Source organism: Cucurbita maxima, unplaced genomic scaffold (assembly GCF_002738345.1).
Source record: "Cucurbita maxima cultivar Rimu unplaced genomic scaffold, Cmax_1.0 Cma_Scf00036, whole genome shotgun sequence".
NCBI classification, from domain to species: domain Eukaryota; kingdom Viridiplantae; phylum Streptophyta; class Magnoliopsida; order Cucurbitales; family Cucurbitaceae; genus Cucurbita; species Cucurbita maxima.
This window is the reverse complement of record NW_019272052.1, coordinates 80,439-90,079: the sequence shown is the minus strand read 5'-3', so window position 1 is coordinate 90,079 and position 9,641 is coordinate 80,439. Positions and strand designations below refer to the sequence as shown.

Here is a 9,641-nt window from a genome sequence, read left to right as displayed (position 1 = left end):
TTTTTTTTTTTTTTTTTTTTTTTTTTTTTTTTTTTTTTTTTTTTTTTTTTTTTTTTACAGTCGTCAGTTACGTGGCTTATTTTGAGTGACTGGATGATTTTAATTAATTTGGCGTAATTTCAACATCAAGGGGTTGACTTGCATTATGATGGACGCTGCCGCCCACCGACCTACCAGTAAAGATCCGACGCACAGTTAAAGCCTTCCATGCCATGCATATATGTGCATGCAAACCCCTTTTGACCAACCCTAAATTAATTCCACTGTTTTTTTTTTTTGTTTTGTTGAATCAATCACTGGTTACTGACATTATTGTATGAAGGATGATATCTTAGCTTTATAAATGTGATATCAACCAAGTTATGAAGGAGTGGTTAATCAATTCTATTCAGTTTGATTTTATTAATCAACCACATGATGCCATGTGACAAGTTTATTTTAAACATTTCTTTTTTGGTACAAGTTAAGTGTTACTCTTTTGTGATGGGTGTATGTTAAAGCTGAGAAGGTAGGTTAGGGATGGTCTAGGCGATGCATATATTATTGTCTCTTTTTTTTTTTCCCCTTTTTTGAATCAGAGTTATTTAGGGGTATGATTGGGGACAAAATTAAAGGGTGAATACAATTACGATATGGATGTGATGGATTTGGAAAACAAAAATTCCATTAGACTCGTGGTTGTGTGCTCCAATGAAGAAGGGTAATTGGTGGTGTGGCTAATGTTATAATTTGTGATGGGTTTTATTAGAGTTGAGATTTAGATCCATGCATGACATGGGATGCCCAAAATTAAAGAAACGGTACGCGCTGCCGCCTACTTTATTGGTTGCAGAGCAAAAAACGAAGCCAGTTGGCAAGAAAGCTCCTTGTGTTAAGAAAACAAAAAAAGAGAGGGGAGTAAAAGGCAATAAAGCCCAAAGCCAAGGAAGAATATATACAACGCACTTCCATGCGAGCGCATACCGAGGAAGCTTCTATCTTTTCTTTTCTTTTCTTTGTTCTTATTTATTAATCTAAACAGGCCCAAAGCCGAAGCTGAGGATGCATGTGCCATGCTCCCTCTGCCCACTTCTTTTCCAATTTCGCCTTCCAATATTTAGACTTAAAGCAGATGGAATCAATTTAGCAATCATATGGAATGCCCCTATTTTCTTAATTATATGATCTCGTTTCATTACCACATTTCGTACTGCACAAGCTTCTTTTGTTTCTCCCTTTCCCTCCCCTTTGGACCTAGCTGCCCACTCAGTTTTGTTCAAACTTTATTTATAACCACCTCAAACAAAACACCAGAACACAATTAATTTTATATTTCTTTTTCTTAAGACGCAGGAGTGTTTAATCAATTCTTTTTTCTTTTTTTTTATCAGTTTCATTTAAAGACTACTCATCAATTGATATTAATAGTTCGTCCAACATGCCTGGGCTGGGTGGCTTCCTATTCAATTCATTTTAGTATATTGGGTATTTATTGGAAGGCCCGCAATACCAGGCCTAGAGACTTTGGTTAGATGGGCCCATCCACAAACGAGGAAGAAATCGGCCCAATCCAGTCTGTACGGACCGTCGCAAATATCCGTTTTAGAAATTAACAATAATGATTGAAAACTAAGTGAGGGATGAAGAGCAGGAAGTAGAAGTTGTTATGGATGATGGTGTATACAGTGAAGTGATTAGGAAGCGTTATGAAGTACTTAGTACTTATACAGTGAGAAGTCATGGAGAATGGGAGGAGTGAGAGTGAAGGGTATCACAGATATCAGCGGGAGGAAGAAAGTAGTCGATGCTAAGGCCAGCCACGTTGAACATCACGTCGTCAATACTCCAAACCTCTTCCATACGGGTCCTGCTAAATTGTGTGGACATTTCCCCAAACTTGAAGACAGTGGCTATGGACCTGCCCCGATGAGCGATGAGGACCCCGTCCACGTCCCTGTAGTCCCCGATGCTGCTTCCGATGGTGGTTTCCCAGTACACAGCGTCGCCTTCCGTCTGAACCCTGGTCAGGTGGGAGTCCTCGAGGTACACCAGCACTCCGCTCTTCTGGCAGAAGTAGCCGTACAGCACGTGCCTTATCACCTCCGCAGGCCCCTCGTTCCGCTCCATCACTGCCTCCCGCTCCGCCGACACCTTCAGCACAAAGCACTCGTCTTCCCCGATCCGCTTCTCTCCCAGGCATTGGGCCTTCTCGAACAGTCTCGCTGTTCCCTTTGGGTCAAGCCCCTGCACATTCAATTATTCATGTCTCGCTTTCCTTTTTTCCTTCCAATAATTTCAATTTCATTTTCATTACTCATCGAGATTGCTGCACTTTCCGTGACCCCATTCGTCTTAATATATTGCAAACAAATCCAATGGCATCCGATTTTATNGTGTATTTCATGAATAAATTAAAAATTTTCTTTTTTTAGGAGTTAATTAGTCTTAAAAAAAAATATTTTGATCGTGGGGAATAAAGGAAGATGGGTGAAATTTATTTTTTTAATTTATTTTTCATTTAATTGGTTGACAGAGAATCGAAACGACGACGTAGAGATAGAGAAGACCATTGCAGTAATAATTGGACTCATTGCTGGAATTGCCTTCATCGTTGTCTTCCTCGCTTTCCTAAGCCATTATTGTGACAAACAAAGAGGTATATATGCAATTAAATTATTCTTTATCAATTTTCAATAATTAAAAGAGTCATTACAAAAAAAAAAAAATTAAAATTATTTTTTATTATTTTATTTTTCTTTCACAATACTCTTGGAAAAATTTAATTGAATAGACAAAAAAAATTAACCTAATTCACTCGGTATTCGAATCTCGACAGGTGGCAAATGAAGTGAACTTTAAATGGATGCTTCTGGAACGCCTTCTTTTTAGCAATTAAAAAAAAAAGAGAAAAAGCTCATGAGATTCGACATGTCGGACCCACTCAACTGCAAGCTTTATCCACGTATGAAATTACATATTGCTTGTCTTTTTTTTTTTTTTTTTTTTTTTCCCATAATATTCAGGGCCCTTTGGGACCCTGGAATGGAGAAAGAGGGAGGAGTGACGTTAGCAGCATAATCAATCACGTGCCGTCCATCATCCATCCCCAAAAATCCGAGTGTTTCACTGTTGAAAAAGCAGAGGCGTGTACGATAAAGCAGGGGACAGTTTCTCTATCATTGTCAGCTATTTCTTGGGATTGTTCATTTCTTCCACACTCTCTTCCTTCCTTTGTTTGGTAAAGCATTTTTGAATATCTCTACTTTACCCTGTTTACCATACACCATCACATGACTAAATACAGCCCCACCCCTCTTTTTCATTCTCACTACCTCTCATTCTCATCCTTGAAAACGCTCAAACTAACAAAGAAACGGATTTGTATGTTGTTAACTTGGTAGAGTAGAGATGGGATGATTAATTTAATGGGAAATTAATTAAAGGGTGAGTAAGTAGAATACCTGAATAATGCGACGGAGGGGTCGTTGGGGGCCTTTGGCGGCATGAGTGCCGAGCCAGGGAGTGTGGCGCCAGACGGTGTTGCCGTCGCTGCCGGCCACTACCTTACTGCCACCGACTACCAATTCGAGGGACCACATACCCGGTAGCATTTGCCAAAGGACAAAGCAGCCGGTGTCCTCGCATCTTGTCCCTACCATCTTCACGGATTTGCCTGAGGAAACCTCTGTTTCGCAGCGAATCATCTTCACGCTTCCCGTGGTGTACATGTTCTTGGCGCACTTTTGCTGTTTAAGACATCCGGTGGCGGCCAAGTATTGCTGAATGATATAATGAGCCACGGAAGTTTCCTGGGGAAAAAGAAATCAGGGATTAACTCAAAAACTTAATTATCAAAACTTCAACAGTAACGCAGAAGATGTTGGAGCTTACAAGAGGAGTATCGCGTGGGAAATGGGATTGTGGAGGGGAATTGGAATAGGAGTGGAGGGGAATGGGAGCGAGAGGGCATGCGAGCACGCCGAGCAAAAGCTTCAAATCTTGGGTCTTGGAATTGGGAACGTTGGTGAAGGAGGATGGGGGGAGAGAGGGCGGGAGGTTGCGCTGGATCTTGAACCAGTCGCGGAGGAATTCCCAGTTGGATGCGGAGGAGTCTTTCTTGTTGGCTTCTTGGTCTTGGAACTGCGGATCCGGCCCTTCCATCAACGGAGTCAGCGGCTGAGAGTACCAAATTTGCCTTCTCCTCGACTTCGAAGAAGAAGAAGAAGAAGAAGAAGAAGAAGACCCGCCGCCCCCAATCACAACCGCCGTCGCCATGCCCTTCCTTCGACCTCAACCAGATTTCACACAAACTAACAATCAATTAATCTTATAAACTCACAAACTCCCTCGGAATTTGAAGAAAGACAGAATATGGCGGTGAGACACTCACTGGACAAACTCCCCTCGGCCCTATGCTATATATAAATATATTCAACAAAAATACATTGGAAGATGAGACCAGACTTATAAAATGAACCCACTTGAGGTCCGTATCCTTGCTTCACCGCAAATCCGAAAGATTCCGGGTGTACCTTTTTTCTTTTTTGGAATTTTTTATTTCATCCCTCTATTTCCACTTTTTAATTTTTATTTCATTATCTCATATAATGAAAATTAAAAATAAACAACCTTAAATAAGCGTGCAATTATTTACTACATGATGCATTGTTTTCTCTAAATCCACCTAATCATCAATATTCCGTATCAAACTTAATTACATTCCATATTTTTCATCAATCATTTTCTAGATAAACATTTATTATAGAGTGAATATTGCAACAATTATTCAAGTATAGGGTAAGGATTGTAAGAATTACGAGGTGAACATCTCGATCGTCTTCGTTTAAAATGAGTTTTTCAAGGACAGTGTCGGATGACAAAAGTGTGTTGGCATTGTGCATCAACCCATGTGTCGAAGGTTGATATATGCACCTGGGATAAAATTCGTAAAATGGCATGACATGGACACGAAGGATTCATATCTCGATAAGAACCCATGTGGAGGATGTTCGGGATATTCCATTGAGACGAGCGACACATGGATCGGTCTCCATAGACACGTCGGAGTAAACCAATATAGTCGAGTTGTACCAAGACATGGGATGACATCACAATGCATGAGTCGCACTATTGTAGAATCAAAATGGTGATTGAGATATGACGTTGCACTTGAGAGACGCCAACAAAGAGTAGAGGTAAGATCAAGTCGAATGATTTGACCCAAGTCGCAGACGCTTGAACATGCACGCACGAATACTGTAGGTGGTCAAATTGTATTTAGTTGGTGAAAGTAACCTCGCTAAGATCTTCCTATTGACCTCAAATGCTTTGGATATGTCAAAAACGACTTTGGGACGATTCCAAATGATAGGAAAGAGTTTGAAATTGTGAAATACGAACCAAATAAGCTAAATGGAGCCGCTTGACTCGAAGGGCGCGGGTCGCTGGTGAGCGTCGTGCTTGTGGGTTGAATCGTTGATGGGTTGGGAAGGGGGGTGGGGGTTGAAATCTGTTGGGCCGAAGGATGCACATCGTGGGCTGGTGCTTATTGGGTCGAAGAACACGCACCGTGGACCAGGCGTTTGTTGGGTCTGAAACGGGTGATTGGATTGGACTGCGACGTTTTCATGGGCTTGTTGTGGGGCATTAGATAGGATCTAGGCCACGAAGTCATGCGGGCCGTAGGAGAATTATGAAATAGATGAGTGGTTAAAATTCTAACCAAAACACATATTATTCAAGTGGGGATTAAACGACTGTGCATCCCAAATACATATTAAATCACCGTGAAAGTAAATAAGTAGAAGTTAATTAATTAGCTACTTACCCAACCCCCCCCGGGTTTTAGATGGAAGGGTAAAAATGAAATTCCGGAAGCAAAAAGGAGCTACGGTTAAAACTTGAGGCGGAACGAGCAATTAACCTTGGGTTTTCTTTTAGATGGAAAGGTGAAAAAATGAAATTCCGTAAGCAAAAGGACCTACCGATTAAAAGTCGGGACCGAACCGGAACCAGCAATTAACCTTGAATTTACCAAGGGTTTCTCTCACCGAACCGCACTCCTCTCTCACATTTTTCCTCTTCCCCCGTTTCCTTCTCCCTCCCGCCTTTCTCTTTCGCAGAAAACCATCGTCTCGTTTCCGCGCCACCACTTCTGACTCGCCGTGCTTTATTAGCCCGCAGTTGATCTGCTCCGGGCATTTTGTACCCCATTAGAGATAAAATGGCCCACTTATTCATCTCCGACGAGGAGTTCTCTCGGCACTCCAACGACGCTGCTTTTATTGCCGAGAAGGCCGATGCCTTCATCCAAGGTCTCTATAGCGAGCTCGAGACCGTCAGAGCCCAAGCTGATGCTGCTTCAATCACTGCGGAGCAGACTTGTTCTCTTCTTGATCAGAAGTTCCTCTCTCTTTCCGCTGAGTTCTCTGACCTCCAGTCTCAAAATGCACAACTTCAAACGACCCTCGAACTTAGACTCTCCGAGCTTGCCGAAGTCAAGTCCCAAACGCATCAGCTTAATCTACTTTCCGTAAGAACGCTATTTTTTTTTCTTCCTTTCATTCCCTTCGTCGAGCGTTTACGCGCATTTTGTTAATATGAAATATTTTAAGCATTGGCTTTATTGGTGCTTACAGATTGGGAAGGATGGGGAGATAGAGAGGTTAAATACAGAGTTATCTGAGTTGCATAAATCAAAAAGGCAGTTGATGGAGCTTATTGAGCACAAGGACTTGGAAATTGGTGAAAAAGATTCCACTATAAAGAGTTATCTTGATAAGATTGTAAACTCCTCTTACTACTTTGACTTGCCATCCAGGCAACAAAATTTGTGATAAAAATTTAAACTTCGGCTGATAACATGTCTTCCTGCTGAACATGTTTCTTTTCGTTCGTTTTGAAGGTCAATTTGTCTGAGACAGCTGCTCAAAGAGAAGCTCGTATCAGTGAGATCGACATGGAGTTGGTGCGCTCCCGGGCTGAATTGGCTCATCTTTCACAGGTAACCATTTCCTCATTATTGTCTAGTTCTACCTTCGTTAAGAAAAAGTCTGTTCACGTTGGCAATTGAACTTCATAATATCGATGATTAGTTACCTCAATACGTGATTGCGAATTTATAAGTTGAAAAATCAACTTCCTTCAGGTAGGCTCCCATATTCCATTTCATGTCCCCTTCCCTCCTCTCTTTGTTGTCGACCTCTATCTTTCCGGCCCTCCTATCCTAGGGCTTATGGTGAACCCCCATGGGTTGGTTTTGTGTTTTCTCAAAAGCTTGAATTAGTTGGGGCAGATTTCCAATAATAATAATAATAATAATAATAATAATAATAATAAAAACCAAAAAACTCAAGCCAATGCTCAAAGCTTGTATGAAGATATTTTTTGAGATATGTTCTATGTTGATGTATATTCCAATATTCATGATCTAGAGTAAGTTTTGGGGCTATTTTTAAAAGATCTATGTTTTAAGAGAAAATCTTTAAAGCTGCAACTTTTGGATATATATCGGAAGAAAATCTAAGGTCTAGGGATAAAATATATAAAGTTGCAACTTAAGGATATTATCTTGGAAGCGGAGAGTGACAGAGGTAAAAACAGAAAGCTAGATGGCTCCTTTTTTTGAACATTTGTCCTTTTCATTAATCAATAAACCGACCTGTGAACAATCCCAGATTAGTGATTTTGGTGTTTCAAACCAACCCAATTTCGAACCAGCTGTGTTTTTTTTCTCCCAACAGACCTAAGCTGAATTTTCCTCGTATCTGCAACATGGATTGGTCTTTCAAATTCCAGATTTGCATCTTTCAATTTGCATGGGTTTATTTGAACCAATTTCTTCTCTCATTTTAGATTCAGTAAAGGTTCAACTGTGTCTGTGAAAGAAAAAGGAGTTTTTCTTGTGTTTGTGAATTATTTTGCAATGAAGAGGAAAAAAATTATGGGAAAATTTTCAAATCATCAAAAGAAGCGAATCAAGACTTAGTTTCTTTTTGAATGGATAGAATCACCTGGGGGAAGTAGAGGTTAATCTTAGTAAATTTCTAGGTTAGTCCCCTTTTTACCATGTTTTGTGTATTACTTCAGTATAAATTGGGAGTCCTCCCATGTGTTTTACATCTTGATTGTAATAAAGTATTTTGTTGTTTGATTCTGGGAGATTTCTCCTTTAGTCACTCTTAGGCTACACATGTTTAGTGGAGGTCCAAGGAAAGGAAGGTTCCGCTTTCCTAATGTGATTTTTCTAAGAGTTGATGTGATCTCGCTTAAACGTCTTATTTATCTGCTCTCTTGGTGCAAATTCTCTCTGTACTTTTGTGCTTATAGCTTCACATTCCTCATTACTCATTGGGATTATTTTTTGTTTTATATAGGGCTTCCCTTCCACATTATTATTTTTTTTTTTGTAATTTTATACATCAATGAAATGAAGGTTACATGTTTCTCATACAAATTAAAAAAAATGATCCCAATCAATTATGTGTAAGAAATTTTTTTTTGGCTGTTCTGTTTTCGTTTCCCTTACCAGTTAATTTACTGGTACTCCTCTGCTTGCATGTCTTCGCAAGCTTTGTTGCTATAATTTAATATCATTCATTCTATTTTTTTAATGACCATTCATGTGGTATATTTACTCTCTTCCGAATTTATGCAGGAGAAAGAACTTGTTGAGAGGCATAATGCGTGGCTTAATGACGAGTTAACTGCTAAAGTAGGCAGTATCATAGAAATGCGTAGGCTTCATTCTGATACTGAGGCTGAAATGTCTGCCAAACTTAGAGATGTATGTGGCTTTATTGCAGACCACATTCCATGTTTTACAAAATATACAAATGTCTATGATATCCTGGTGTTCACTTTTTGGTACTTCATTGATTTTAGGTTGAGAGACAGTTGGATGAATGCTCTAGCACCTTAAAATGGAACAAGGATAGTGTGAAAGAACTTGAGATGAAGCTAACATCTGCACAGGAGGTGTCATACGTTCTATTTTCTGCCCAAGAAGTTAAATTCCTCCATGTTCTCTGCAGCTAATGAATGTCAATTAATTTATTTCTTGTCCAGGAATTGTGTTCGTCAAGAAAACTTGCTGCAGAAAATGAGGAACGTCTTTGTGCTGAAATATCAACAGTGAGTTTCTTGAACATTGATATTTGACGTTAATTTTAATGCAGCTATATGTTTTCTAGGTTATTAAGCTAAGAAGATACCTGATGACATTCAATTTACGTGAGCTTGTTAGGAAAGTTGAAACTTATTATGTATATTCTTATTTGGAGTTTGCCTTTTCATCTTTGTGCTGAAATATTTGTTTCTTTTTGTTATTATATTCTTCTTTGGAGTTCGGCTATTGACTATGGATGTAATGAGGTCCAATGAATCATAGGTTGTAGTTAGTTGTGGACATTGGGTCAACATAAGCATATACTAGCCTATTATGTACTCAGATTCTTTAACTAACAATTATGTGCCAATGCAACTACAATCCACTGAAGATTAGAAGGAATGGATCTTAAACGTTTTGGCTTTGAGATGATTACTGATTGAAGCTCAAAAAGAAAGGTCTTTCTCCTCTTTCCTGCTAAGAATCAATGGAATAAGCTTGCATTCTCACTTATAAACCATTGCAGCTTTCTTGTTTTTTTTTTTTTTTTTTTTTT

General features: G+C 39.5%; 3 protein-coding genes and 1 long non-coding RNA gene across 13 annotated transcripts in view; 3 read left to right on the top strand and 1 right to left on the bottom strand.

The window, feature by feature from the left end:
* Positions 1 to 443, top strand: part of LOC111468440 (myb family transcription factor APL-like) — a 3,969-nt gene extending 3,526 nt beyond the window's left edge. For 4 of the 7 annotated variants that reach the window (XM_023113664.1, XM_023113662.1, XM_023113661.1 and 1 more), the window contains exon 7: positions 131 to 443. In XM_023113664.1, coding sequence (XP_022969432.1) covers positions 131 to 180 — 50 coding nt within the window. In that variant the 3' untranslated portion in view covers positions 181 to 443. Of the gene's footprint in view, positions 1 to 27 lie in introns of all 7 variants that reach the window. The other 3 variants (XM_023113668.1, XM_023113666.1, XM_023113667.1) reach the window with 3 other exon arrangements.
* A 1,170-nt stretch (positions 444 to 1,613) lies between these two features.
* LOC111468400 lies at positions 1,614 to 4,486 on the bottom strand. The gene is made up of 3 exons (XM_023113610.1): positions 3,871 to 4,486; positions 3,441 to 3,788; positions 1,614 to 2,223 (listed from the first exon to the last, which is right to left on the bottom strand). Exons 1-3 carry the CDS (start codon positions 4,252 to 4,254, stop codon positions 1,717 to 1,719), a joined length of 1,239 nt encoding a protein of 412 aa, XP_022969378.1. The 5' UTR covers positions 4,255 to 4,486; the 3' UTR covers positions 1,614 to 1,716.
* LOC111468403 lies at positions 2,510 to 2,846 on the top strand. The gene is made up of 2 exons (XR_002714746.1): positions 2,510 to 2,635; positions 2,816 to 2,846. It is a non-coding gene; the product is annotated as an uncharacterized LOC111468403 (long non-coding RNA).
* Positions 4,487 to 6,010: 1,524 nt separating the features above from the next.
* LOC111468397 (nuclear-pore anchor) overlaps positions 6,011 to 9,641 on the top strand; it is a 42,967-nt gene continuing 39,336 nt past the window's right edge. For all 4 annotated transcript variants that reach the window (XM_023113606.1, XM_023113605.1, XM_023113603.1 and 1 more), the window contains exons 1-6: positions 6,011 to 6,511; positions 6,618 to 6,764; positions 6,884 to 6,982; positions 8,636 to 8,764; positions 8,863 to 8,955; positions 9,046 to 9,111. In XM_023113606.1, coding sequence (XP_022969374.1) covers positions 6,203 to 6,511; positions 6,618 to 6,764; positions 6,884 to 6,982; positions 8,636 to 8,764; positions 8,863 to 8,955; positions 9,046 to 9,111 — 843 coding nt within the window. In that variant the 5' untranslated portion in view covers positions 6,011 to 6,202. The remainder of the gene's footprint in view (positions 6,512 to 6,617; positions 6,765 to 6,883; positions 6,983 to 8,635; positions 8,765 to 8,862; positions 8,956 to 9,045; positions 9,112 to 9,641) is intronic.

What these genes read in the sequence shown, in the direction of transcription:
- LOC111468400 (XM_023113610.1), bottom strand. Translation starts at nt 4,254, where the DNA reads ATGGCGACGGCGGTTGTGATTGGGGGCGGCGGGTCTTCTTCTTCTTCT. An exon ending in TCCCACGCGATACTCCTCTT is followed by an intron (nt 3,789 to 3,870) that starts GTAAGCTCCAAC and finishes CTTTTTCCCCAG; the next exon opens with GAAACTTCCGTGGCTCATTA. An exon ending in CCCTCCGTCGCATTATTCAG is followed by an intron (nt 2,224 to 3,440) that starts GTATTCTACTTA and finishes TTGAATGTGCAG; the next exon opens with GGGCTTGACCCAAAGGGAAC.